Genomic DNA, 27,447 nt, shown 5'->3' on the forward strand with positions numbered 1-27,447 from the left:
ACAATCTATGATCTGCAAATGGTTTTTGTTCAAGGTACAGGGACAGCAACCTAGCAATATCTTATGGGGTGATGGGGTGTGCTGGTGGTCACCTCCATCTGCCATCTGAATAGAGCGAGATCTTGTGAGCGCTCAAATAAACTCTGAAGGAGAGTCTTGGGGGAGCAAGACATTTCCTCCAAATTTTTTCCTTTAGAGTCATGATGATTTATCCTTTCTCCCCGTCAACTTGATCATAGCTAGCATTAAGACAAAAAATGTAACTAGACTTGAAACGGTCTTTAACGGTTTAATAAATGAAAACCAGGAAGAACAATTACTTAGCGCATATAATAGTTGTGTTTTTTTTTTTAAACTTTGAAAGACATGAAGTTTTATTAATCAACTTAAAGAATGTAAGTCTATGAAGTTGATGACTCAAATAAAAGTGATTCAAGGTGTTTCTTGCACATGGTTATCATCTACTTCTTGGAATCTGGGAGCTGTTGGGTACTTTTTTTGGGTCTTCTGTTGACATAAGCGAACATATACAGAAACAAATTAGTATTCTCTGCTACTAACAGGAAATAACTGGGCAGGGTATTAGGGAGCTGCTGTTGCTAGGTGGCTGTCCTTTTCCCTTGAACAAAAACAATTTGCAAATCCTAGATTCCTATAAACTGTGCTTTATTCGGTGGGAGGACAGCTACCTAGCACCAACTAATGGGTAGAGTAGCACATGATGTACCACATGATGGCTGCTTTTATAAAGTGAAGGCATTCCAGTTCTGTTAGAAGCAAATAAATTGTAAAGAAAGTTTATTCTGAAGACCATCTAATGGACTTCAATATTGTTTCTAAAGGAACTCCTTTTGGTGCTACTCGTGAAGAGGCAGTTGCTCTCATGGAGTGGAATTTAAACATAGTAGTGTCTATGCCTGCATTTCTCATGGCAGTAAGTATCAACCCTCCAAGGGTAAAGTCACACAGTCAGGTTTCCTGCTGCGGTTTTGGAAGCCTAAATCAGGAGTGGATAATAAAAGAAGACAGTATAAAGGACAGATACGACTCCTCCTCTTTTTTAACTCCTGGTTTTGACTTCCAAAACTGCATCCGTAAACCTGATCGTGTGGCCATACTCTAATAGTATTTGCAGTAGCTTTATGATAGGGAGATCTCGAGGTTATAAATAGTGATGGACTAACATCGGCCAGGACGATTCGCGAATGCAATCAAATGTTCGCGAACTGCAAGTTCGCGGCGGGCCCCATTCACTTAATGGCAGGCGAACCTGAAAAACCTTCAGGTCATATTTGCATCCACCAAATACTTCCTAGAAGTGCACAAATCGTCCCACAACATTAACAGTGACATACCAGAGGGGGCAAAAATTTCCACAAAAAATATGTATTTTAATCAGGGGCCATTTTTATGCGTCTTAAAAGGGAAACTGTGGCTGGAGGTACAGTGATTATGTGGCTGGAGGTATATTAGACGGTCAATGATTATCAATTTTACTGCAGGCAAGTGGACTACAGGCCCAAAAAATTATTCATTCACCGTACAGAAAAGAACAATTGATAATGTGGCTGGGGGTACATTAGGCGGTCACCGTATAACAATTTTACTTCAGGCCAGTGGAGTACAGGCCCCAAAAATTATTCATTCACCGGACAGAAAACATCAAATGATTATGTGGCTGGAGGTATATTAGACAGTCATTGGATAACAATTTTACTTCAGGCCAGTGGAGTACAGGCCCCAAAAATTATTCATTCAACATACAGAAAAGAACAAGTGATTATGTGGCTGGAGGTATATTAGACGGTCATTGGATATCAATTTTACTGCAGGCAAGTACAAATACATGTCAAATACATATGTTTAAAAGAACTAAACATATTAAATTAAAAACATGGCTAACGAAATCCCCCCTCTTGAATAAACCCCAAATGATAATAGGTGAAATTCGATAACACATGGTCGTCACAGGTGTTGAATTCATCCGAGGTCCCAACAATTAGGCATTTACCGTACAGAAAAGATCAAGTGATTATGTGGCTGGAGGTACATTACACGATCAATGGATCAATTTTAATGCAACCAAGTACAAACACATGTCAAATACATATGTTTAAAAGAACTGAAAATATAAAATTGGATTAAAAACATAGCTAACGAAATCTCCCCTCTTGAAAAAAACTCAAATGATAATAGTTGAAATTCGATAACACGTAGTCGTCACAGGTGTTGAATTCCTCAGTGGCTCCAAACATTAGGCATTCACCGGACAGAAAAGGCCTTTTATGCCGCTGTATTTACATAAGACAGGGACCATTATTTTTTCTGTGTGGTGGCGGATATGTGTGGGCTGGCATGAGGAAATTCAATTAAACGTGGTTGTCACAGGTGTTGAATTCCTCCGAGATCCATGCCTCATTCATTTTTAGAAATGTGAGGTAGTCCACAATGTCGTGAGCTAGGCGAGTGCGCTTATCGGTCATGGTAACCCCTGCTGCGCTGAACGTGCTTCCGGACAGGACACTCGACGAGGGGCAAGCCAAGAGTTTCATGGCAAATTGTGCCAGCTCTGGCCACAGGTCAAGCCTGCACACCCAGTAGTCAAGGGGTTCCTTGCTTCTCAGAGAGTCCACATCAACCGTTAACCTGATGTAGTTGGACACCTGTCAGTCCAGGCGTTTCCTGAGGCTGGATACGGAAGGCGGCTGTCGATGGGTTGGCTGCAAGAATGATCTAATATCCGAAGTGACCAACACATCTTCAAACCGTCCTCTTCTTGCATGTGCTGTAGGATTGGTACCCGCAACTGTTTCTCTGTGGGTGGAAATTGCCAGCACCCGCAACAGCAGAATGCAGCATCTCTCGAAGCAAGGCCTGGAAATGCTGCATTCTGACAGCACTCTGTGATGCTGGTAACATGTCTGCCATATGGTATTTGTACCAGGGGTCTAAGTACGTTGCCACCCAGTACTGGTCCTTGCCTATTATGCTTTTTATACGGGGGTCCCTCTTCAAACATTGGAGCATGAAGGCCCCCATTTACATTAAATTGGAAGCAGTGGAGCGGCCTGACAACTGTTCATCGCCCAGGAGAATGTCGTCCTTGGTCTCCTCCCCCCATCCACGGACAACACCAGGGATCCCGATAAGTTTAAAGCCTGCTCTTGCTGCTGCTCCTCCTCCTCCTCCCCCTAGGCACCATCCTCCTCTAACTCCTCTTCAGACTCCTGCTGACTTGTCTCAGATGGAGTAGCCCCCCCTGGGAATTCATTCAGCATTGCGACTTCCTCATCTTCCTGCTCCTCGATGGCTTGATCAATGATACGATGCAATGCACGCTCCAGAAAGAAGGCGTAAGGTACTATGTCACTGATGGCGCCCTGGCTGCAACTGACCAGTTTGGTGATCTCATCAAATCGCCGCAGAAGTCTGCATGCGTTGCGCATGAGCAGCCACTGGCGCGGTGAAAAAAAAACAAGCTCCCAGAACCTGTCCTGCCACAGAGTTCGTACAGGTAGTCGTTAACAGCATGGAGAAGCCTATCAAGCATAAACAAGGTGGAGTTCCAGCGGGTCGGGCTGTCACAAATCAGACGTCTGACGGGCAAGTGGTGTCGCCGCTGAACATTAGCAAGGCGAGCCATAGCCGTGTAAGATCTTCTAAAATGGCCAGAGATTTTCCTGGCCTGCCGCAAGAGGTCCTGGTCCCCGGGGTATATGGCAATGAATTGATATACAACTAAGTTCAGGACGTGTGCCATGCACGGCACGTGTGTCATTTTGCCCTGTTTCAGTGCGCTCAGCAGATTGGCACCATTGTCACACACCACTTTACCAACTGTCAAATTGAGCAGGGTTAGCCACTGATCGGCCTGTGACCCCACAGCTGAAAGGAGTGCAGGACCGGTGTGGCTCTTGGCTTCCAGACACAACAGCCGCAGCACAGCATGGCAACGTCTCACCTGGCACGTCAAATAGGTTCTTGGGAGCTGGGGGGGTGCAGCGGAAGAGGAGGTAGCAGTGCAAAAGGAGGAGTCAGCCAAGGAGGAGAAGATAAGGCAGGCCTGCATGTAATCCATGGCAGTAACACCAAATCCACATGGGTGTCACGGGTTGCATGCTTGAAAGCCATGAGAAGGTTCAGTAAGTGGGCAGTAAAAGTTATGTACCTTCCCTGCCCGTGTTTGCTAGACCACGTGTCTGTGGTCAGATGTATCTTGGCACAGACACTGTGTGCCAGAGATACATTCACTTGAACGTGGTCATATAGCTCTGAGATGCCCTTCTGGGAGAAATATTTCCTTCCGGGGATCTTCCATTGCGGTGTGCCAAAGGCCACAAATTTTCTAAAGGCCTTCGAGTACACCAGTTTACAGTATATGACAGTAGTTGGCTGGCTAGCAGTTCCGACAAGCCGGCAGTCAGCCGTTGGGCAAGAGGGTTATCCGGCGACAACTTTTTACGTTAGAACGTTTGGGCCACGGAAGCCTGCCTTTTGCCAGATGAACGCGACGACGACACGGTGGAAGGTGGAGTGGAGTACAAAAGGGAGGAGAGAGAGAAGTAAAGGCAGGACGTGGAGCGCCGGGAGTGTGGCCTTGTGGGTACTGACGGTGTTGCTCCCTCTGGGCTGGGTGATGGGAGGCCAGGTGCCTTTTTAAGGCAGTCGTCCCTAGGTGAGTGTTGGGCTTACCGCGACTTATGCGTTGACAGCACAGGCCGCAGATGGCAACACTATTGTCAGCAGCGGACACGTTAAAAAAAAAAAAAAGCCCACACTGCGGAGCCATGTGCCGGCGTCCTGGGAGAGCCAGATGTGACCGTGCATGGTGAATGGCTCGCTCCAGATACATTGGCAGTCTGCTTTTTTCCTCCTGTGCACTGCGAGTTCTGCCTGCTTCTTCTCCTCCTCCTCCCAGCAGAGAGTAAGGAGGGTGCTGATACAGAGGATGAGGAGGGTGCAGAAGGAGAAGGCTAAGTGAGCCACTCAACCAACTCTGGTGCCTCCTTTGATGTAATTGCACGCACCTTCTCCGACTTCCCAATTAGGCTCCGGCCTGCTGCAACTGCCCGACCCCTACAACCCCTGAGGAATGGCCTGCCTCTTCCTCTGCCTGTCATTTTCAAAATGACCCTGTGACAAAGTCCCAATAGAAAAGCAGTATTTGTGGAAGCAGGTATATAGAACCCAATAATGAGTATTTGCTGGAAGCTGGTATATCAAACCCCTTAATCAATATTTGGTGGAAGCTGGTGTATCACAGCCCTAATCTACTTTTGGTGGAAGCCGGTGTATCACACCCCTCAATCAGTATTTTGTGGAAGCAGGTATATCACACCAGTTGAAATTAGTTATTCCAATAGCGTTTGTCCTTCTATCTAGCTGCGATATCTCAGCAGCACCGCACACAACTGCTGCACAATACAAATGCACTAGAATATACTTTCTATGTTAGAAGGTATATTATAGGTATATCACACCCCTTTATCATTTTTTTTTTTTGGGGGGGGGGGCAACAGGTATATCACACCAGTTGCAATTAGTTATTCCAATTGCGTTTGTCCCTCTATCTAGCTGCAGTATCGCAGCAGAACCGCACACAACTGCTGCACAATACAAATGCACTATAATATACTTTCTATGTTAGAAAGTATATTATAAGTATATCACACCCCTCTGTATGTCACACCTATACCAGTCCTTAAACTGACTTTTGTGGCCCTATTAGCTAGTGTTTGGTGTCCCTAACAGTCTGTCCCTGCTCCACACAGCAACCTCTCCCTACACTGGCAAAAAACAGAATGTAAAATGGCTGCCAGATTGGGTTTATTTATAGGGTAGGGGGTATGTCCATGTGCTGAAACGTCTCAATTGGCTGTCCTGTGCCACCTGATGGATGTGTCATGGGTCAAATTTCTGCACAATGCAAAAAATATGGCGCACATCGCCGGCACTTAATATAAAATGCCTATTCTTGTCCGCAATTGCGGACATGTTCTAATTTTTTTCGGGATCGGAATTGCGGACCCGGAAGTGCGGATCCGCAGGTCCGGTTCCGGGCAGCACATCGTGCTGCCCCATAGAAATGAATGGACCCTAAGATAAAGCTTATTGTCCTTAAGGTTCGGAATCATAAGGCTCAAAGCTGAACCAAAAGGTATTAGAAGCCATGCCCGAATGAAATTTTTATGATAGAAGATCTAAGGCTGCTTCCGTTTGTTAAAGATGTGCTAGAGAAGATTCTGATTCTGAAACTCAGAAATAATTAATTTATAGCTACTTCTAGCTCTAGGTAAGTTCTAGGTCTAGTTCTAGGTTAGAGATGACTAGTCGAGATTCATTTCAGGTCTGGTTCGCCAAATTTATTTAAACGTTTGGTTCGGACCCAAATCGATTCGGGCCAAACCTAAGTTGCTCCAATTGCCCTGAAAGTTTGTATATAAACCCTTCTAGCCTCCTAGGACTCATGGAGGGTAATTTATGACTAGATATACACCACTTGCGCCAAATATCCGGTGCAGATTCTGTAGCACACCATGGTGCAGCAGAATTTGCAACTTATTCCTTGCTCACGCTAGGTCTAAAAAAGTGGGCATGGTGTGGGCAGGCCTGTCTCATACATCATTTTCTATTCCTGGTTCAGGTGTAGAAAATTGTCTAAAGGTGAGACAGCAAGGGAGCTGGCGTAGATTTATGACTCTCTACATAACTTTGGCGATCCACCGGAAGCGATAGGGCTTATTAAGACATTAAAAAACACACCACGTTGGCACATGTCTCATGCCTTTTCATATTTCAAAGCTTTCAAAAATTGTCCTTTATCGGGGAAGATGATGTTTAAACACTCAGTGATTTTGATAAAAAGTGTCTTTGGGGAACGTGATGGTTGGCAAGTGACATTAGTGGCATGATGCAGGCCCCAGCAGCAGCCATACAGAACGTGATAGTTGGAAAGTGGTATGATGTTGGCACACAGCATGCAGCAGCCGTACACAACATGATGGTAGGTAGGAAGATCATGAGTAAAGGTTACATTTGGCACTGGTGAAGGTATTCTGTGATTACATTATAATTAAGTTACACTAGTGACTACCTGACATCTGAGGCCTATATCTATCAGAACTGTGAATAGGTAGGCAGACAGCAAGAGATGCAGGATGGGGCATCGGCAGCAAGGAAAGGTCTATTAATTGCATTCAGCCTGCCTGGACTGTAAGAAAATGTCCGTATTGATTCAGTAATAACGTACATTTATGCTACTTGAAGAGCTTTAACCCCCCCCAAAAAAATGTTGATGATTAAAGCACTAGTGACATGATGCATGCCGTAGCATTGCCTAAACTGTGAGAAAATGTTGTTATTAATACAGTAATCACGTAGATTTATGCTGCTCCTTAAATAAATATAACCCTCTCCCCCCCAAAAAAACTTTTTAAATTTCAATCGTGTGGAAACTGAATATACGTAAACAGATGACTGAGGCTTGACGCTCAATTTCAACTTAATACACACAGGTAGATTGCTGCCACACATTGCTGCAGTAATCACATTTTATATACACTGCTCAAAAAAATAAAGGGAACACAAAAATAACACATCCTAGATCTGAATAAATTAAATATTCTTCTGAAATACTTTGTTCTTTACATAGTTGAATGTGCTGACAACAAAATCACACAAAAATTAAAAAATGGAAATCAAATTTTTCAACCCATGGAGGTCTGGATTTGGAGTCACACTCAAAATTAAAGTGGAAAAACACACTACAGGCTGATCCAACTTTGATGTAATGTCCTTAAAACAAGTCAAAATGAGGCTCAGTAGTGTGTGTGGCCTCCACGTACCTGTATGACCTCCCTACAACGCCTGTGCATGCTCCCGATGAGGTGGCGGACAGTCTCCTGAGGGATCTCCTCCCAGACCTGGACTAAAGCATCTGCTAACTCCTGGACAGTCTGTGGTGCAACGTGACGTTGGTGGATAGAGCGAGACATGATGTCCCAGATGTGCTCAATTGGATTCAGGTCTGGGGAACGTGCGGGCCAGTCCATAGCATCAATGCCTTCGTCTTGCAGGAACTGCTGACACACTCCAGCCACATGAGGTCTAGCATTGTCTTGCATTAGGAGGAACCCAGGGCCAACCGCACCAGCATATGGTCTCACAAGGGGTCTGAGGATCTCATCTCGGTACCTAATGGCAGTCAGGCTACCTCTGGCGAGCACATGGAGGGCTGTGCGGCCCTCCAAAGAAATGCCACCCCACACCATTACTGACCCAATACCAAACCGGTCATGCTGGAGGATGTTGCAGGCAGCAGAACGTTCTCCACGGCGTCTCCAGACTCTGTCACGTCTGTCACATGTGCTCAGTGTGAACCTGCTTTCATCTGTGAAGAGCACAGGGCGCCAGTGGCGAATTTGCCAATCTTGGTGTTCTCTGGCAAATGCCAAACGTCCTGCACGGTGTTGGGCTGTAAGCACAACCCCCACCTGTGGACGTCGGGCCTTCATATCACCCTCATGGAGTCTGTTTCTGACCGTTTGAGCAGACACATGCACATTTGTGGCCTGCTGGAGGTCATTTTGCAGGGCTCTGGCAGTGCTCGCCCTGTTCCTCCTTGCACAAAGGCGGAGGTAGCGGTCCTGCTGCTGGGTTGTTGCCCTCCTACGGCCTCCTCCACATCTCCTGATGTATTGGCCTGTCTCCTGGTAGCGCCTCCATGCTCTGGACACTACACTGACAGACACAGCAAACCTTCTTGCCACAGCTCGCATTGATGTGCCATCCTGGATAAGCTGCACTACCTGAGCCACTTGTGTGGGTTGTAGACTCCGTCTCATGCTACCACTAGAGTGAAAGCACCGCCAGCATTCAAAAGTGACCAAAACATCAGCCAGGAAGCATAGGAACTGAGAAGTGGTCTGTAGTAACCACCTGCAGAACCACTCCTTTATTGGGGGTGTCTTGCTAATTGCCTATAATTTCCACCTGTTGTCTATCCCATTTGCACAACAGCATGTGAAATTGATGTCACTTAGTGTTGCTTCCTAAGTGGACAGTTTGATTTCACAGAAGTGTGATTGACTTGGAGTTACATTGTGTTGTTTAAGTGTTCCCTTTATTTTTTTGAGCAGTGTATATTATAGTGAACCCCACTGAAAAAAGGATTTCTGTGAAAATGGGGGGGGGGGGGGGATAGGTATGTAGGTAATAGGTAACCTTCAGGGAGCACAATCTATTACGGATTTACAATTTATGTCTTATTCACACGTCAGTGTTTGGTCAGTGATTTCCATCAGTGATTGTCAGCAAAAACCAGGATTGGAGTCTACACAGACATAAGGTATAAGGTAAAGATCTGCTCCTGTTCATTTTTTAGAGCCGCACCTGGTTTTGGCTCAGATTCACTGATGGAAATCACTGACTGAACACTGACTGTGTGAATAAGGCATTAGATGAGAGTAGAGTTTTTGCATTCTGAGAACATGACAATTACCATACTGTTCTCCTTTAAATAACATAAAACTGCATCTGCTACCTCAAATTGTACACTTAATAATGTTTGATCAGTAGCATCATTAGAAAAAACGCAGTTCCAGTAATAGATAGCAGAGCAGGGTTTATTTCAGGGGCGATTAGGGCCTGAATGTCAGTATTCTTATAAGGCTGGTTTCACCTCATCGTTTCTTTTTCCATTCTTCTGATCCATCAGAACAGAAGGAAAAAAAACAAGAGTCTGTAAAAAAAAAAAAAAAAAAAAGATCCTGTTGCATCCGTTATGCACATTTGGCATCTGTGAGCCATTTCCATATTTCCATCTGAGATTTTTATTTTTATTTTTTTTGTTTTTTTTTACAGGATCCTGTTTTTTTTCTGTTCTTCTCATGGATGAGAAGAACAGAAAAAGAAACGGTGATATAAAACCAGCCTAACATTTCTAAGAACTAAGTTGTTCTCTTTAACCAGAGAGGAAGGAAATGCCAGTTGAGTAAACTCTTATACTTTAGAGTCAGATATACCCCATCTATTAGAAAATCATTTGGATGGAGGCGTTCTTCCTGCCAAACCAACTCTCAGCAATTGTAATTTGCTCCATTTTCTGAGGGGGCTGTGGAGCATGTTACGGATTCTGAATCCCAGTGTACCTCAGAATGAGATATGTTTTGCTGTTGTGTGGGAATTTACTAAAATGAGCTTTACGCATAATAGAAGGTATTGCATCCATTTGACAAAAATGCTCCAACCTCTACAAGATTGTTCATTTTCTTTTAAAATACAAATTTGTCTTCTGAAGAGAGTGATAATAATGGGGGACCGCTCTCTGAGCCATTTTGGGGGTCCCCTTAACAGTTTTTTGGGATGTCCCCACACACATTGACATTGCTACAGAGAAGGCGCCTAGCTCCATCACCGCTAGAAAAAGTTTTGAGGAAAGTTCTCGATCTTGCAAGACTTTCTCCACAGGTTCTCACTCGAACCCTCGCGAGATGTCTCTTTTCTGATGACAGATGGGGACGGCTACCAGCACCCCCCATTTAACTGGAGCTAGGTGGCTTCCCTCCCACCGAATAAAAAGGGTTTTCCCTTAATGGGCATTTAGCAACTATACACACCTGATTATTAACAGTCCCACCACTGGGACCCCCACGAACACTAGAACCGGGTTGCGCAGGTGGTATATATTGATGACCTACCCTCAGGATAGGTCATCCATAGCTGATGGTCAGGGGTCCGACACCCGGTATCCCACAGATTAGCTGTTTGAAGAGGAGGCGGTGCTCCATGCAAGCACTGCTTCCTCTTCATTACACTGTCCATTGTCTCCCCTGCCCATTGTGGGACAGTGTAATTACAAGTACTTGCTCCATTCAAGTGAATCAGTTCCAAGACGACGGGCAATGTAATGAAGAGGAAGCAGCGCTGCTCACATGGAGCACCGCCTCCTCTTCAAACAGCTGATCACTAGCCTGAGGATAGGTCATCAATACAAACAGGCTGCACAACCCCTTTAAGTGCTTAACTCCTTGTTCCTTCTGACTGTGAGGAGTTTTCAAAGGCAAGGGTCAAGCATACATGGTGCTGCTCTATAAAGGGGCATATGGCTGCACTCTGGTGTGTCTATATTGCTACCACTGTATGTGGGAGCTTTATTTTACAGCAAGACAATATTATTCACAATTCATTAAAATTACTACCTGTATTGTTTTTATATGCTGCTGTACTCATGAATTTATGTCATCCTTTTCTTTCATAATTTAGAATATTAATCAGTAAAGAAATTAGCAAGTAGTGCCCTTTCTGTTTAGTTGTGCGTAGGTTTATGCCATCAGTGCAGCACATAAGCTCTACTGCAGCAGCCCACACTATATTCTGAGCTGTGTAAAGAGGTAGTCAGTAATTTGTGTCTTCTTCTATTGTTTCAGCAAGAATTGATATACGATGTTAAATCTTTAGCAATAATTTCTGATAACATTTTTTAACAGTTGGAGTATGTCTTGTCATTGCCGTGTTGTGCATAGCTGGAATTTCTTTCATAATCATTGGTAAGTTACTGAAAGCAACTTTATTTCTAAGAAAACCCTCTTTATTTTTTTGTGGGCTTGTCTTGTGAGAAGTCTATGAACACCCAATAAATTGAAGAAGAGATATTTGAGTGGACATAAAGAGATTACAAAGCATAGCAAATGTAGTAAATACTTAGAATTTCGTATATTGACCACAGCATAAGATTAGTTAATAACTATTATACAAGACAGTTATGACCAGGAACCTAATGAGGGCCTTTCAAAGATATACATGGGTTCTTGGACAGAAAACTAGAGATCTAGAGGATTAACTAGCACAGAAAAAACTGACGCTTTTTACTTCCCTACCCGTAAGCATGATATAATCTGGCAAAGTGTACTGCAAATTTATATTTGCCAAAGCACACTCAGTCTTTTAGCCCACAAACAAGTTGTCTCTGAGACTGGGAATCAAATGGTATAACAACAGGATGTAGTATTTTTCTTAATAAACACATCTCCACAGCTGAAAGGCATCTGTTATTGCCTCCTTAATCTGGCTAGAAGTAGCCAAAATAACATCTGTTCTCAAGCCTTTGAAAAATGTATGAAGAACTGTCCAGGTTTCAGTCGTACAAATTTGACCAATTGACAGTTTGGTCCATTCATCCCAGGAGGTTACTGCTCAGACAGAATAGAGGAGATTTATCAAAATTGGTGTAAAGGAAAACTGGCTTCTTAAAGAACCTGCTTCTCTTGAAGCCTAGCAGTTACATATCAGCAGTAATCCATCTTGAGAAAGTGTTTTTGGAGACCTTTCTTTGGTTCTTTCTCTTTGAAACGGGAAAAATCGATTTTTATCTTTTCTCCAGGCTTTTTTTTAATTATTTTTTTAGGTATTGCAGAACCATTATTATTTCATATTACAATATTTAATGCATCTTTATCCTGAGGATAGGTCATTATTATTACATCGGGGAAAGGGGGCCAAGTCCCGGCACTCCTGCCGATCAGCTGTTCCAGAGAGCCACCACGCTCACTAGAGAGCTCTGGTGAGCGTGGTGGACTCTGGGCAGCTCACAAGCACACATAGCTGTACATAGCATAGCAGATGTGCTTGGTATTGCAGCTCAGCCCTATTTACTTCAATGGGGCTGAACTGCGCCTAGGCCACGTGACTGATGTATGGTGACGTCACATGCCCGGCCTCTCCTAACAGCTGATCGGCAGAGTTTACGGGTGTCAGAGCCCCGCTGATCTGATATTGATGACCTGTCCATCATTAATGTTATTTCCAGGATAACCCCTTTAATTCTAGAAAAGGCTTTAGTTATATAGTTAGTGTATTGAAAAAAAAAAAAAAGACCTTGTCTATCAAGTTAAACCTTTTATACTTACAAGCCCCATAAAATAAGCCAGTTTTCCTTTACACCAGTTTTGATCAATCCCATCCATTCTATCTATCTGACAGTTGCTACAGTACTACTTGTGTTTTCCATAAATCTTTCATACACTGGATGCGCAAGATAAGAATAGTGTAATCATTAGGAAATGTTGTAAGAACTTATGGGGTCATTTATCAAACTGGTGTAAAGTAGAACTGGCTTAGTAGCCCATAGCAACCAATCAGATTCCACCTTTCATTTCTCACAACTCTTTTGAAAAATTAAAGGTGGAATCTGATTGGTTGCTATGGGCAACTAAGCCAGTTCTACTTTACACTAGTTTGATATAGGACCCCATTAGTCCCTACTAAGAACTTTACCTGAGCTACTGAGGTTCCATGAATAAAATGTACTTCTTTATGGAAGGTCTCCTAAAAACCTAAAGGCATAAGTGACATTTCCGAAATTTTTATAATGTTTTGTGACATTTGTGATTTTTAAAAAGATACCTCCGAGGAGGCCGTCTTTAAAGTGTTTAGTGGAATGTGTACATGTGTCATGTACATGTGCTTACTGTATCTTGTTTGTATGTCTGAAGGGCAAATTTATGAGGCTGCAACGAACATAAACTAAAGGGGTTATCCCACAAAAACATTTCTTAACTCCTGGGGATAGATGACAAATGCATTACTTTTTGTGGGATAACCCCTCTAGGTGTACAGTACATATGTGTGAGCTGCAAGAAGGGGAATTGTTACTGTCTTGTTACTTGTATTTTATTTTGTTAAAAAAAAAAACAAAAAAAAAAAACTTATAAACTAAATTCTACAGTTCTCTGAAAAAGTATGTGTCTCTTTCAGATGTTCCCTATCATTGCATGTGTTTAAGCATGAATGGTTTCTGAAGTTTAAAGAAATTTATCCGACAGAGCAAACACATTTTAGGACACCAGTTTATTACTGCATTTACTTATACTATATTCCCACATTTCAGTATATATCTCTTAGGGCTCATGCACACGACCGTGTCCTAGTCTGGGGCCGCCGCATGCGGATCGCGGACCAATTCACTTGAATGGGGTCAGTGATCCGCATCCGACGTTCCGCACCGCAAAATGCACTACTTTTTTGCGGTGCGGAGGCAGGGACAGAAAACCCACAGAAGCACTCAGTGCCTTCGTTCCGCACCGCATCCCCCGAATTGCGGACCCATTCAAGTAAATGGATCCACATCCGTGATGCGGGGTGCACACGGCAGGTGCCCATGTATTGCGGCCCCTGATGTATGCATGAGCCCTTAGGCTGAGTTCAAACTTCAGTTATTTGGTCAGTTATTTCCATCAGTTATTGGGAACTAGGTGCGGGTTAAAAACACAGAATAGGTGCGGATCTTTCCATGATAACTTATCTCTGTGAAGGCTTCACTACTGGTTTTGGCTCACAATAACTGATGGAAATAACTAATCAAATAACTGAAGTGTGAACTCAGCCTTAGTGAGACTTGGAACTTACTTGAACCTTAAAGGGTTATTCTCATCTCAGACAATGGAGGCATATCGCTAGGATATGCGCCCATTGTCTTATAGGTGCGGGTCCCACCGCTGGGATCCGCACCTATAATCAAGAACGGAGCCCCGAAAGTGCTGAAGGGCACACTGCACATGCGCAGCCGTCTTCCATTCAATTTCTAATGGCTCGGCTATTTCCGTCGGGCCCACAGAAGTGAATGGAAGCGGTGGCCGGTCATGCGCTGTGCACTCCCTTTCACTTCTATGGGTGGTGGCCGAACCGGAGTCCTCCAGCCACTGCTTTGCAAGGCTCCGTTCGCGATATAGGTGCAGGTCCCAGCGGTGGGACCCGCACCTATAAGACTGTGGGGGCATATCCTAGCAATATGCCCCCATTGTCTGAGATGAGACAACCCCTTTAATTATGTTTAATGGATCTATTCATAGAATGAAGGATAACTTCCCAAAAATAATTTAACTCATTAACATTTTTTTTTATATTGAGTATCTTATCGGTTAGGGTCCGACATTCAGGACCCCCACAGATCAGCTGTTTGAGGAGGCCATTGCTCTCCTATGAGCGCCACGGCCTTCTTGTAGCTTACCCAAGGCCAGTGACATCACATTCATCGGTCACGGCATCTAGGCACATCTCAGTCCCATTCAAATTAATGGGGCTGAGCTGCAATACCAAGCAGAACATTGTGGAGCTCACTGGAGTGAGAAATGGCTGTTGTGTTTGGCCAATAGCTATGTAGAGTGCATAGCCAATTTTTGTCTTTGGAATAAACAAGGGAAACAGAATTAACTGACCTAGTCAAAGCCCTTACTTGAACCCAGAAATATGAAGCATGGAAAATTAGGCATACATAGAATCTGAGCAATCTTCCTAAACTAAAGGAGTTTTCCAGTTTAGAAAGAAAAAAAATCCACAAGACTTTTAGAGAATGCTGAGTTAATAGAGCGAGTCCTCTGTTCAGGATCCTGATCTCTTACCCAGAGTAGGGAGTGGTGACAAAGACTATTTTTCACTCTGGAAGACATCCCCTGTCCTACATAATAAAGACAACTCACTATGTTCCCCTGTGGTGGCCCTGTGCACCTCAATAATAATAGTCATCTTGAAGAGGAGCGGTATTTTTCAGAGCACTGTTGAATCAGGGAAGATGTAAATTCCAATGTGATAAGTTTCCAGGATGTCTGATATGTAGAGTGGGATTAATCACTTGCCTTCACACAGGGACATTCTACTTGGATGAGTGTGCGCTGGAGAGACACATCCCTGTCTACGTGCTGGTACAAGGAGTACTCTTCTTCTTAATGGGATGCACGCTTGTGATTCTACTTTCAAGTGACAAGTTAATCTTGTTTTTCTTGTTCTTCTGCACACTGTGTATCTTCTGGTTCTGTTGGCTGATATCGGGTAAGAGCTCAAGAATAGATAGAGGTGAAGTACTCACAATCAAGCATTGTCACTGGCCTCTCAGACAGAAAATAGGTGATTGAATGCTTTTAGTTAAGATCATTGTGCTCCTAACAGAAGAAACCTGGGCTATGTAAAAAAATAAATAAATAAGAAAAGTCAGAATTCTTAGCTAAGAAAATAGACATTGCCACATTGGCTTCAGTTGTCTCATGACATATACTGCTGTGGCCAGTTATTGGTTGAGATAGTCACATGTTATATACGACTACGTCGCTGCTGCAGTCTGTAAATACAAACTGGAGAAGCAGTGCTGGAAATAGTATTGAAACTGTTGTTTTGATTTAAAAAGTCAAAGCTGTACTGTAACTGAGCGTGACTAAGGACAGTCTGTCTTCTGTCTTCAGTGCTTTACTTATGTTGAACCCCTCAGATGCCGCGTTAATCGCTGATCGCGCCATCTAATGTAAAAATGGAGGCCTTTCAGGGGTTAAAAAAATATATAATAATACTCACCTCATCCTTTTGAGCTCAAAGAGGCTGCCACAGCCATCTTGGTTGAAGATCCCACGTGGTGCGTGATGACGTCACACTGGCTGGCACGGTGACGTCATACATCAACGCGCTCAAGATTTCATGCGGGATCTTCAACCAAAATGGCCACGGCAGCCTCTAACGGATGAGGTGAGTGGTTTTTTTTTTACGCCGGTTCAGGGAAAAGTGATTTGTCACGACAAAGCACAAGGAAATTCGGCTTTGCAGCGAATCGAATTTTCACTGAAATTCGGATCGAATTCCACCTTGGATGCTTCAATTCGCTCAACACTATTCACAACCTTCTGAAAATTTTGAAAAAGTTCTGTTAAAATGCAATATACAGTCCTGATCAAAAGTTTAAGACTACTTGAAAAATGGCAAAAAAATCATATTTAGCATGGCTGGATCTTAACAAGGTTCCAAGTAGAGCTTCAACATGCAACAAGAAGAAATGGGAGTGAGACAAAACATTTTTTGAGCATTCAATTTAATGAAAACAACGAATAAACTGAAACAGGGTGTTTTTCAGCTGATCAAAAGTTTAGGACCACACCTCCAAAAAAAAAAACGAAACCCCCCCAAAACAGAAATCCAACTTCCAAAAATTAACTCAGTGATGAGTAGCTCCACCGTTATTGTTTATCACTTCCAAAATTCGTTTCGGCATGCTTGATGCAAGCGTTTCCATGAGGTGAGTGGGAACATTTCTCCAAATGGTGAAGACGGACGCACGAAGGCCATCTACTGTCTGGAACTGTTGTTCATTTTTGTAAACTTCCCTTGCCATCCATCCCCAAAGGTTCTCAATTGGATTTAGATCAGGGGAACACGCAGGATGGGCCAAAAGAATGATGTTATTCTCCTGGAAGAAGTCCCTTGTCCTGCAGGCATTGTGTACTGTAGTGTTGTCCTGTTGAAAAACCCAGTCGTTACCACAGAGACAAGGGCCCTCAGTCATGAGGAATGCTCTCTGCAACATCTGGACATAGCCAGCGGCCGTTTGACGCCCCTGCACTTCCTGAAGCTCCATTGTTCCACTGAAGGAAAAAGCACCCCAGACCATTATGGCGCCCCCTCCACTGTGGCGCGTAGAAAACATCTCAGGTGGGATCTGCTTGTCATGCCAGTAATGTTGGAAACCATCAAGGTTAAAAAAAAAATCATCAGAGAATAAAACTTTCTTCCACCTTTGAATGTCCCATGTTTGGTGCTCTCTTGCAAAGTCCAAACGAGCAGTTCTGTGGCGTTCAAGGAGACGAGGTCTTTGAAGACGTTTTTTGTTTTTGAAGCCCTTCAGTCTCAGATGCCGTCTGATGGTTATGGGGCTGCAGTCAGCACCAGTAAGGGCCTTAATTTGGGTCGAGGATCGTCTAGTGTCTTGACGGACAGCCAATTGGATCCTCCGGCTCAGTGCTGGTGAAATTTTTTGGGGTCTTCCACTTGACTTTATTGTTCTATAACCCTCAGGATCATTTAAGAAATTCCAAATGACTGTCTTACTGCGTCCCACTTCAGCAGCGATGGCGCGCTGTGAGAGACCCTGCTTATGCAGTTCAACAACCCGACCATGTTCAAAAAGGGAGAATTTTTTTGCCTTTGCCGTCACAACGTGTGACTACCTGACAGAAAATGACAATGAATCCACATCTTTGCACAGATTTGGCCTTTTAAAAGGCATGTGGTCCTAACATTCTGATCAGCTGCAAAACAGCCTGTTTCAGTTTAATCGTTATTTTCAATTAATTGAATGCTCAAAAAATGTTTTGTCTCACTCTCATTTCGTCTTGTTGCATGTTGAAGCTCTACTTGGAACCTTGTTAAGATCCAACAATGTAAAATATGATTTTTTGCCATTTTTCAAGTGGTCTTAAACTTTTGATCAGGACTGTATATAATTTATACAGAAAATAAATATATATATATTTATATATATATATATATATATATATCCAAAAGTTTGGACACACCTTCTCATTCAAAGAGTTTTCTTTATTTTCATGACTATGAAAATTGTAGATTCACACTGAAGGCATCAAAACTATGAATTAACACATGTGGAATTATATACATAACAAACAAGTGTGAAACAACTGAAAATATGTCATATTCTAGGTTCTTCAAAGTAGCCACCTTTTGCTTTGATTACTGCTTTGCACACTCTTGGCATTCTCTTGATGAGCTTCAAGAGGTAGCCCACTGAAATGGTTTTCACTTCACAGGTGTGCCCTGTCAGGTTTAATAAGTGGGATTTCTTGCCTTATAAATGGGGTTGGGACCATCAGTTGCGTTGAGGAGAAGTCAGGTGGATACACAGCTGATAGTCCTACTGAATAGACTGTTAGAATTTGTATTATGGCAAGAAAAAAGCAGCTAAGTAAAGAAAAACGAGTGGCCATCATTACTTTAAGAAATGAAGGTGAGTCAGTCAGCCGAAAAATTTTGAAAACGTTGAAAAGTAAGGGCTATTTGACCATGAAGGAGAGTGATAAGGTGCTGCGCCAGATGACCTGGCCTCCACAGTCACCAGACCTGAACCCAATCGAGATGGTTTGGGGTGAGCTGGACCGCAGAGTGAAGGCAAAAGGGCCAACAAGTGCTAAGCATCTCTGGGAACTCCTTCAAGACTGTTGGAAGACCATTTCAGGGGACTACCTCTTGAAGCTCATCAAGAGAATGCCAAGAGTGTGCAAAGCAGTAATCAAAGCAAAAAGGTGGCTACTTTGAAGAACCTAGAATATGACATATTTTCAGTTGTTTTACACTTGTTTGTTATGTATATAATTCCACATGTGTTAATTTATAGTTTTGATGCCTTCATAGTCATGAAAATAAAGAAAACTCTTTGAATGAGAAGGTGTGTCCAAACTTTTGGTCTGTACTGTATATATATATATATATATATATATATATATATACACACACACACACACACATACACACACAGTTGCAAGAAAAAGTTTGTGAACCCTTTGGAATGATATGGATTTCTGCACAAATTGGTCATAAAATGTGATCTGATCTTCATCTAAGTCACAACAATGGACAATCACAGTCTGCTTAAACTAATAACACACAAATAATTAAATGTTACCATGTTTTTATTGAACACACCATGTAAACATTCATAGTGCAGGTGGAAAAAGTATGTGAACCCTTGGATTTAATAACTGGTTGAACCTCCTTTGGCAGCAATAACTTCAACCAAACGTTTCCTGTAGTTGCAGAACAGACGTGCACAATGGTCAGGAGTAATTCTTGACCATTCCTCTTTACAGAACTGTTTCAGTTCAGCAATATTCTTGGGATGTCAAGAAAGCGATTCACACCAGACGTCATGCCACAGCATCTCAAATCGGGTTGACCTTGATGGTTTCCAACGTTACTGGCATGACTGGGCCACTCCAGAAGGCGTATTTTCTTCTGTTTAAGCCATTCTGTTGTTGATTTGCTTCTATGCTTTGGGTTGTTGTCCTGTTGCAACACCCATCTTCTGTTGAGCTTCAGCTGGTGGACAGATGGCCTTAAGTTCTCCTGCAAAATGTCTGGATAAACTTGGGAATTCATTTTTCCTTCGACGATAGCAATCCGTCCAGACCCTGACGCAGCAAAGCAGCCCCAAACCATGATGCTCCCACCACCATACTTCACAGTTGGGATGAGGTTTTGATGTTGGTGTGCTGTGCTTCTTTTTCTCCACACATAGTGTTGTGTGTTTCTTCCAAACAACTCAACTTTGGTTTCATCTGTCCACAGAATATTTTGCCAGTACTGCTGTGGAACATCCAGGTGCTCTTGTGCAAACTGTAAACGTGCAGCAATGTTTTTTTTGGACAGAAGTGGCTTCCTCTGTGGTATCCTTCCATGAAATCCATTCTTGTTTAGTGTTTTACATATTGTAGATTCGCTAACAGGGATGTTAGCATATGCCAGAGACTTTTGTAAGTCTTTAGCTGACACTCTAGGATTCTTCTTCACCTCATTGATCAGTCTGCGCTGTGCTCTTGCAGTCATCTTTACAGAACGGCCACTCCTAGGGAGAGTAGCAGCAGTGCTGAACTTTCTACATTTATAGAAAATTTGTCTTACCGTGGACTGATGAACAGCAAGGCTTTTGGAGATACTTTTATAACCCTTTCCAGCTTTATGCAAGTCAACAATTCTTAATCGTAGGTCTTCTGAGAGCTCTTTTGTGCGAGGCATCATTTACATCAGGCAATGCTTCTTGTGAAAAGCAAAACTAGAACTGGTGTGTGTTTTTTATAGGGCAGCTGTAACCAACACCTCCAATCTCATCTCATTGATTGGACTCCAGTTGGCTGACACCTCACTCCAATTAGCTCTTGGAGATGTCATTAGTGTCACGGAACCATGAACCAGACGTACAACAAGGGATAAGTGAAAATAAGAAGGCTTTATTGAAAATAAAGCTGTAAAGCAAAAGTCCAAACGGATGGCGAAACCGAAGCAGAGTCTTTGTGAAGCCAGAGGTCAGGAACCAGAAGGGTAGTCAGACGAAGCCAGGATCAGGAACCAGCAGGGTAGTCAGACGAAGCCAGGATCAGGAACCAGCAGGGTAGTCGGACGAAACCAGGATCAGGAACCAGCAGGGTAGTCGGACGAAGCCAGGATCAGGAACCAGCAGGGTAGTCGGACGAAACCAGGATCAGGAACCAGCAGGGTAGTCGGACGAAACCAGGATCAAGAACCAGAAGCAGCAGCAGTCTAGAAGCATGTGAACACAGGAGGACCAAGCAAGGAACTGAAGCCACAGACCTCCTATATATATGAGCTAGGCATCCAGCTCCTCCCAGTGGGAAGGAGGAGCCGCAGGGTGGGAGGCTACAAGAAACCCAGAAACCAAGATGGCCGCCAGCACATGTCAAACGAAGGAGAACAGCAAGAAGGTAAGACCATGACAGTACCTCCCCCTCAAGGGCCCCTCCTCCGCAGAGTAAAGAACGGTTTCTGAGGGAAGCGTGCGTGGAAGGCTCGGAGCAAGGCAGGAGCATGGACATCTGCGGAGGGAACCCAGGAACGCTCCTCTGGACCATAACCACGCCAATGGACCAAAAACTGCACCCGACCACGGACCAGGCGTGAGTCCAGGATATTGCTCACCTCATACTCCTCACGATTACCCACTTGGACCGGACGAGGCCGAGGAACCGAGGAAGTGAAACGATTACACACCAGTGGCTTCAACAGGGAGACATGAAACACGTTGGAGATCCGCATGCCAGGAGGAAGCGCAAAGGCATAGGCTACCGGGTTTACCCTGCGAAGCACTCGGAAGGGACCAACAAAGCAAGGCGCCAGCTTGGGAGTGGGCACTCGAAGGTTGAGGTTGCGGGTGGACAACCATACACGGTCTCCGACCTGGTAGGAAGGAGCAGGCGCTCGTCTGCGATCAGCCTGGAGTCTCTGGCGCTGCGCAGAGACCTCAAGGGACTTCTGGATCAGTACCCAAGAAGCACGTAGGACGGAAAGGTGATCCTCCACAGCCGGAATATCCTGGGGAGAGAATACCTCCGGTAACACGGCAGGTTGGAACCCATAATTGGCCATGAAGGGAGACGTCCCAGAGGAAGAGTTCACCGCCGTGTTCCTGGCAAACTCAGCCCAAGGCAGGAGGTCAACCCAATTGTCTTGGTGATCGGAGACATAGCAACGAAGGAATTGCTCCAAGGCCTGATTGGATCGTTCGGCGGCCCCATTGGACTGAGGGTGGTAGGCCGAGGAGAAGGAGAGATGAATCCCCAACTGGGAGCAAAAGGCGCGCCAGAACCTGGACACAAACTGACTCCCCCGATCCGACACAATCTCCTTGGGCAAACCGTGCAACCGGAAGACCTCCCTGGCAAAAATCGTGGCCAACTCTTGTGCAGAGGGTAACTTCTTGAGAGGAACACAGTGGCACATTTTGGAAAACCGATCCACAATCATGAGAATGACCGTATGGCCTCGGGATGCAGGGAGGTCCACAATGAAATCCATCCCCAGGTGTGACCATGGGCGCTCCCCGGTGGCTATGGGTTGCAGAAGGCCCAACGGAAGGTGCCGAGGGGACTTACTCTGGGCACAAACGGAGCATGCCGCTACATATGCGGCGATGTCGGAACGTAGGGAAGGCCACCAGAACAGACGTGAAACAGCCCAGGACAGCTGATTCTTTCCAGGATGCCCCGCGGTCTTGGAGTTATGGTAGGTTCGCAACAACCGAGTGCGCAACTCCTCAGGCACAAAACATCTGCCGTTGGGTCTCCCAGAGGGAGCACCAGATTGAGCCGCCAAAATCTGCTCACCCAGGGGAGAGGTCAGGCTGGTGCGAATGGCGGCCAAGATCTGATTCGGAGGTATGACCGAAGTCGGAATCGACTCCTCCCTGGACAGCTCGGAGTACTGCCGTGATAAGGCATCCGCCCTGATGTTCTTGGAACCGGGTAGGTAGGAGACCACGTAATTAAAACGTGACAAGAACAGAGCCCATCTGGCCTGACGTGGTGACAATCTCTTGGCCTCAGAAAGGTAGGTTAGATTCTTGTGGTCCGTCAGGATGAGGACCGGAACCACCGAACCCTCGAGCAAGTGCCTCCATTCTTTAAGGGCCTGCACGATGGCCAATAACTCCCTGTCACCAATCTGATAGTTGCACTCCGCGAAAGACAGTTTCCGGGAGTAAAACCCACAAGGAAGCAGAGGACCCTCTGGTGTTCTACGCTGAGACAGAAGGGCGCCTACTCCCGTCTCAGACGCGTCCACCTCGAGGACAAAGGGAAACCCAGGATTGGGATGCGACAGAATCGGAGCCGACACAAAGGCGGACTTTAGAGCCTCAAAAGCTCGGATGGCCTCGAGCGGCCAGACCTGGGAATTACTGCCCTTCCTGGTCAGATCCGTGAGAGGCTTGGCTAGCATGGAAAAGTCCCTGATGAACTTCCGATAATAATTGGCGAAGCCCAAAAAGCGCTGCAGGGAACGAAGACCACTGGGCTGGGGCCACTGTAAGACAGCCGAAACCTTCTCAGGATCCATGGAGAACCCCTCAGCGGAAATGATGTAACCTAAGAAGGTTACCTGGGATCGGTGAAATTCGCATTTATCAAGCTTACCGAACAGCTTGTTCTCTCGTAACCGTTGCAACACTCGTCTGACATCCAGAATGTGGGCCTCCATGGATTCAGAATATACCAAGATGTCATCCAAATAGACCACCACACACTGCTGCAACAGGTCACGGAAAACATCGTTGATGAATTCCTGAAAGACTGCGGGCGCATTGCACAACCCAAAGGGCATAACCAAGGATTCATAATGACCGGTCCTGGTGTTAAACGCGGTCTTCCACTCATCGCCCGCCTTGATCCTTACCAGGTTATATGCCGCCCTCAGGTCGAGTTTGGTAAAGACCGTGGCCCCTTTAATGCGATCGAACAGCTCGGAAATCAAGGGTATCGGGTAAGCGTTCTTGATCGTGATGCGATTGAGACCCCTGTAATCGATGCAAGGCCTCAACTCACCGCCCTTCTTTTTCACAAAGAAAAATCCAGCCCCTGCCGGGGACGAGGATTTACGAATGTGTCCGCGTGAAAGCGCCTCCCTCACGTACTCCTCCATGGCCACATTCTCCGCTACCGACAGTGGATAGACTTTGCCACGAGGAGGAACGGCACCAGATTGTAACTCTATGGCACAATCGTATGGGCGGTGCGGAGGTAGGGCAACCGCGCGCACCTTATCGAATACATCCCGGTACTCCTCGTATTCAGGAGGCAACAGAGAGTCCGAGGAAGTACACAGCAACTTGACAGACCCATGGATGCAACTAGCCCCACACTGCGGTGACCACGAGAGGATCTCGGCCGATCTCCAATCGAAAGTCGGATTATGCTTCCGGAGCCAGGGGTACCCCAAGACCACCGAGTAGTGTGGAGACGAAATAACCTGGAGGCAGACCGACTCTCTGTGAACGGCACCAATGGCTATCCCCACTGGAAGGGTCTCATGAGTCACGTGTGGCGGCAGAAGGGGTCTGCCGTCTATCGCCTCAAGAGCCAGTGGGGAACCTCGAGCCTGCAGAGGAATGGAATTGGCGGCAGCGAACACATTATCAATGAACAAACCACCGGCACCAGAGTCCACCAACGCCTGGGTCGTCACCGAGCCCCCAACCCAGGAGAGGACAACAGTGATCAGTGGTTTGTCAACACGGGAAACCGGGGACGAGGAGACTCCACCCAAGATCTGCCCCCGACAGGATCTCAGGTGCGAGCGTTTCCCGGACGGTTCGGACATGCCAACCGAAAATGCCCACCGAGACCACAGTACATGCATTGGCCCTCGCGTCTCCGGAGTACCCTCTCCCCCTCGGACAGGCGAGCAAACCCCAGCTGCATGGGTTCACCCCCAGACAAGTCATCCCCAGGAGGCGTGGGAGGAGAGGGAGGCACGGGTGGGACAACAAACGTAGGCGCCAATCTGTTAGAAAACCTCCGCAGGCTCTCCTTAAAGGAAGGTCTCTCCCTGAGTCTGGTGTCAATCAAAATCAGGAAAGAAATAAGAGACTCGAGCTCCACTGGTAGGTCCTTAGCTGCAACCTCATCCTTCAAGGCATCCGAGAGACCATGAGAGAAAGCAGCGACCAGAGCCTCATTATTCCAGCCCACCTCTGCTGCCAGGGTACGAAACTCAATGGCGTATTCAGCTACGGATCGTGAACCCTGTCTGATGGACATAAGGAGCTTCGCAGCAGAGGCAGCACGATCCGACACATCGAATACCTTCCGAAGAGAAGCAACAAAACCGGAAAACTCGGCAACCACCGGATTGTTGTTCTCCCATAAAGGGCTGGCCCAGGCCAAGGCCTTGTCCGAGAGCAGCGAGATCAAGAAGCCCACCTTTGATCTCTCAGTGGGAAAGGCATGTGGCAGCAACTCGAAATAAATGCCCACCTGGTTAAGGAAACCTCGGCACTGAGTTGGCTCTCCCCCAAAGCGCTGTGGAAGAGGGGCAGAACCGGTCATACCCCGAAACACCGCAGGTGCAACAACAGGTGTCGGGGTAGACTCTGGCGCAACAACCGGAGCGGCAGTAGGAGCGGGCCCAGGAGCGACAACCGACCCATCGGCAACGGGAGCGAAATGAGCCGTGCGTTCAAGCAGGGTTTGCAACGCCACAGCGAACCGACCCAACAGGTGATCCTGCTGATCAAGTCTGGCAACCAGCGTGGGTAGCGAGGATGGCCCTGTACTGTCAGAATTCATGGCTTGGTCCTAATGTCACGGAACCATGAACCAGACGTACAACAAGGGATAAGTGAAAATAAGAAGGCTTTATTGAAAATAAAGCTGTAAAGCAAAAGTCCAAACGGATGGCGAAACCGAAGCAGAGTCTTTGCGAAGCCAGAGGTCAGGAACCAGAAGGGTAGTCAGACGAAGCCAGGATCAGGAACCAGCAGGGTAGTCAGACGAAGCCAGGATCAGGAACCAGCAGGGTAGTCGGACGAAACCAGGATCAGGAACCAGCAGGGTAGTCGGACGAAGCCAGGATCAGGAACCAGCAGGGTAGTCGGACGAAACCAGGATCAGGAACCAGCAGGGTAGTCGAACTGAAGCCACAGACCTCCTATATATATGAGCTAGGCATCCAGCTCCTCCCAGTGGGAAGGAGGAGCCGCAGGGTGGGAGGCTACAAGAAACCCAGAAACCAAGATGGCCGCCAGCACATGTCAAACGAAGGAGAACAGCAAGAAGGTAAGACCATGACAATTAGTCTAGGGGTTCATATACTTTTTCCACCTGCACTGTGAATGTTTACATGGTGTGCTCAATAAAAACATGGTAACATTTAATTCTTTGTGTGTTAGTTTAAGCAGACTGTGATTGTCTATTGTTGTGACTTAGATGAAGATCAGATCACATTTTATGACCAATTTGTGCAGAAATCCATATAATTCCAAAGGGTTTACATACTTTTTCTCGCAACTGTATAGATTATATATATATATATATATATATATACACACCAGTGTGTGTATACAACCTAAGAGTCCATTTATCCTGTAGTTGTAATATGGCTATAATAACCTTTAGTGCAAACATTTTGCCAGATAGATGACATTTAGCATGCCATTATTGTCATGTTTTGAAAGTCTTATATGCATCTAACTCTGACTTTATCTTTTAGGAAGCATTTGGGTTTTCCGTCACTACCTTTCGTACCACGAACAGTGCCATGATGTTTTGTACCTCTTTGCATTTTGGACCCTTATTGTACAGTACATTGGCTTAGGTATTGCGTTTTTGGCCTCCTTCATTTACTGCTGCTTTTTTTGTATCATGCTGTGGGCTTGTTTGGCTGTTCATGGTTAAACAAAAGAAATTTGAAGAAGTTGCTACATTTCGGTACTAAGTCCTGAACAGAACTTTAACAGAGGACTGAGGAAAGTTTAATGCTAAAGGGATATGGAATTAACTTTACATACGATGCAAAATGCATAAAAGCCATTGAATGATCTTGAAGGGCTGAAATTCCCCAAGTGGCGCCAACTAATTTATTTAACACGCCTGGTCATCAAAACTATTGTAAAACAGCAATATAGTGACCAAAAGAAGCTCTGTGGTGAATGCTGCTGCCGATGGAGAGCACTTGGTACCCTGCTTTGTGGAACTGTAAAGCACTTGTTTAATACAAGCCTAAAAACTACTCAAGGGGTATCCAAGACCTCAATATCTCAACACTGTGCATGATTGCTACTAATTTCATTTGCACTTTAATGGTTTCTCATGGAAAACAGACAATTATGTGCTTGCTGCATTTCAGTTCATATGTTTTTAACTATCTAAATAAAACCAGCTTTTTTTTTTTCAAAACCCACTTAGATTTGTCAGCTTTAAAAAACAAGACAGCAAAAGAATCATTAAACATTCATTGTCAGATACAAAAGAAACAAAAACTCAATAACAAAAAAGATGATTATTCCTTAGTATTACCTTAAAGAGAACTTATCCAAAAAGAGCAAAATTACAGCATACAACTGACCTGGAAAACCATGCACATTTCTGGATCCTTAAACTTTTTGGTAGCTCCACT

At 45.1% G+C, this 27,447-nt stretch overlaps 1 protein-coding gene across 8 annotated transcripts in view; it reads left to right on the plus strand.

The window, feature by feature from the left end:
* Nucleotides 1–27,228, plus strand: part of LOC120980142 (transmembrane protein 272-like) — an 89,539-nt gene extending 62,311 nt beyond the window's left edge. For all 8 annotated transcript variants that reach the window (XM_040409039.1, XM_040409033.1, XM_040409031.1 and 5 more), the window contains exons 4-6: nucleotides 11,487–11,546; nucleotides 15,640–15,822; nucleotides 26,542–27,228. In XM_040409039.1, the coding sequence (XP_040264973.1) occupies nucleotides 11,487–11,546; nucleotides 15,640–15,822; nucleotides 26,542–26,726 (428 nt within the window). In that variant the 3' untranslated portion in view covers nucleotides 26,727–27,228. The remainder of the gene's footprint in view (nucleotides 1–11,486; nucleotides 11,547–15,639; nucleotides 15,823–26,541) is intronic.
* Nucleotides 27,229–27,447: the final 219 nt, after the last annotated feature.

The sequence above is a fragment of the Bufo bufo genome, chromosome 10, assembly GCF_905171765.1.
Source record: "Bufo bufo chromosome 10, aBufBuf1.1, whole genome shotgun sequence".
NCBI lineage: Eukaryota > Metazoa > Chordata > Amphibia > Anura > Bufonidae > Bufo > Bufo bufo.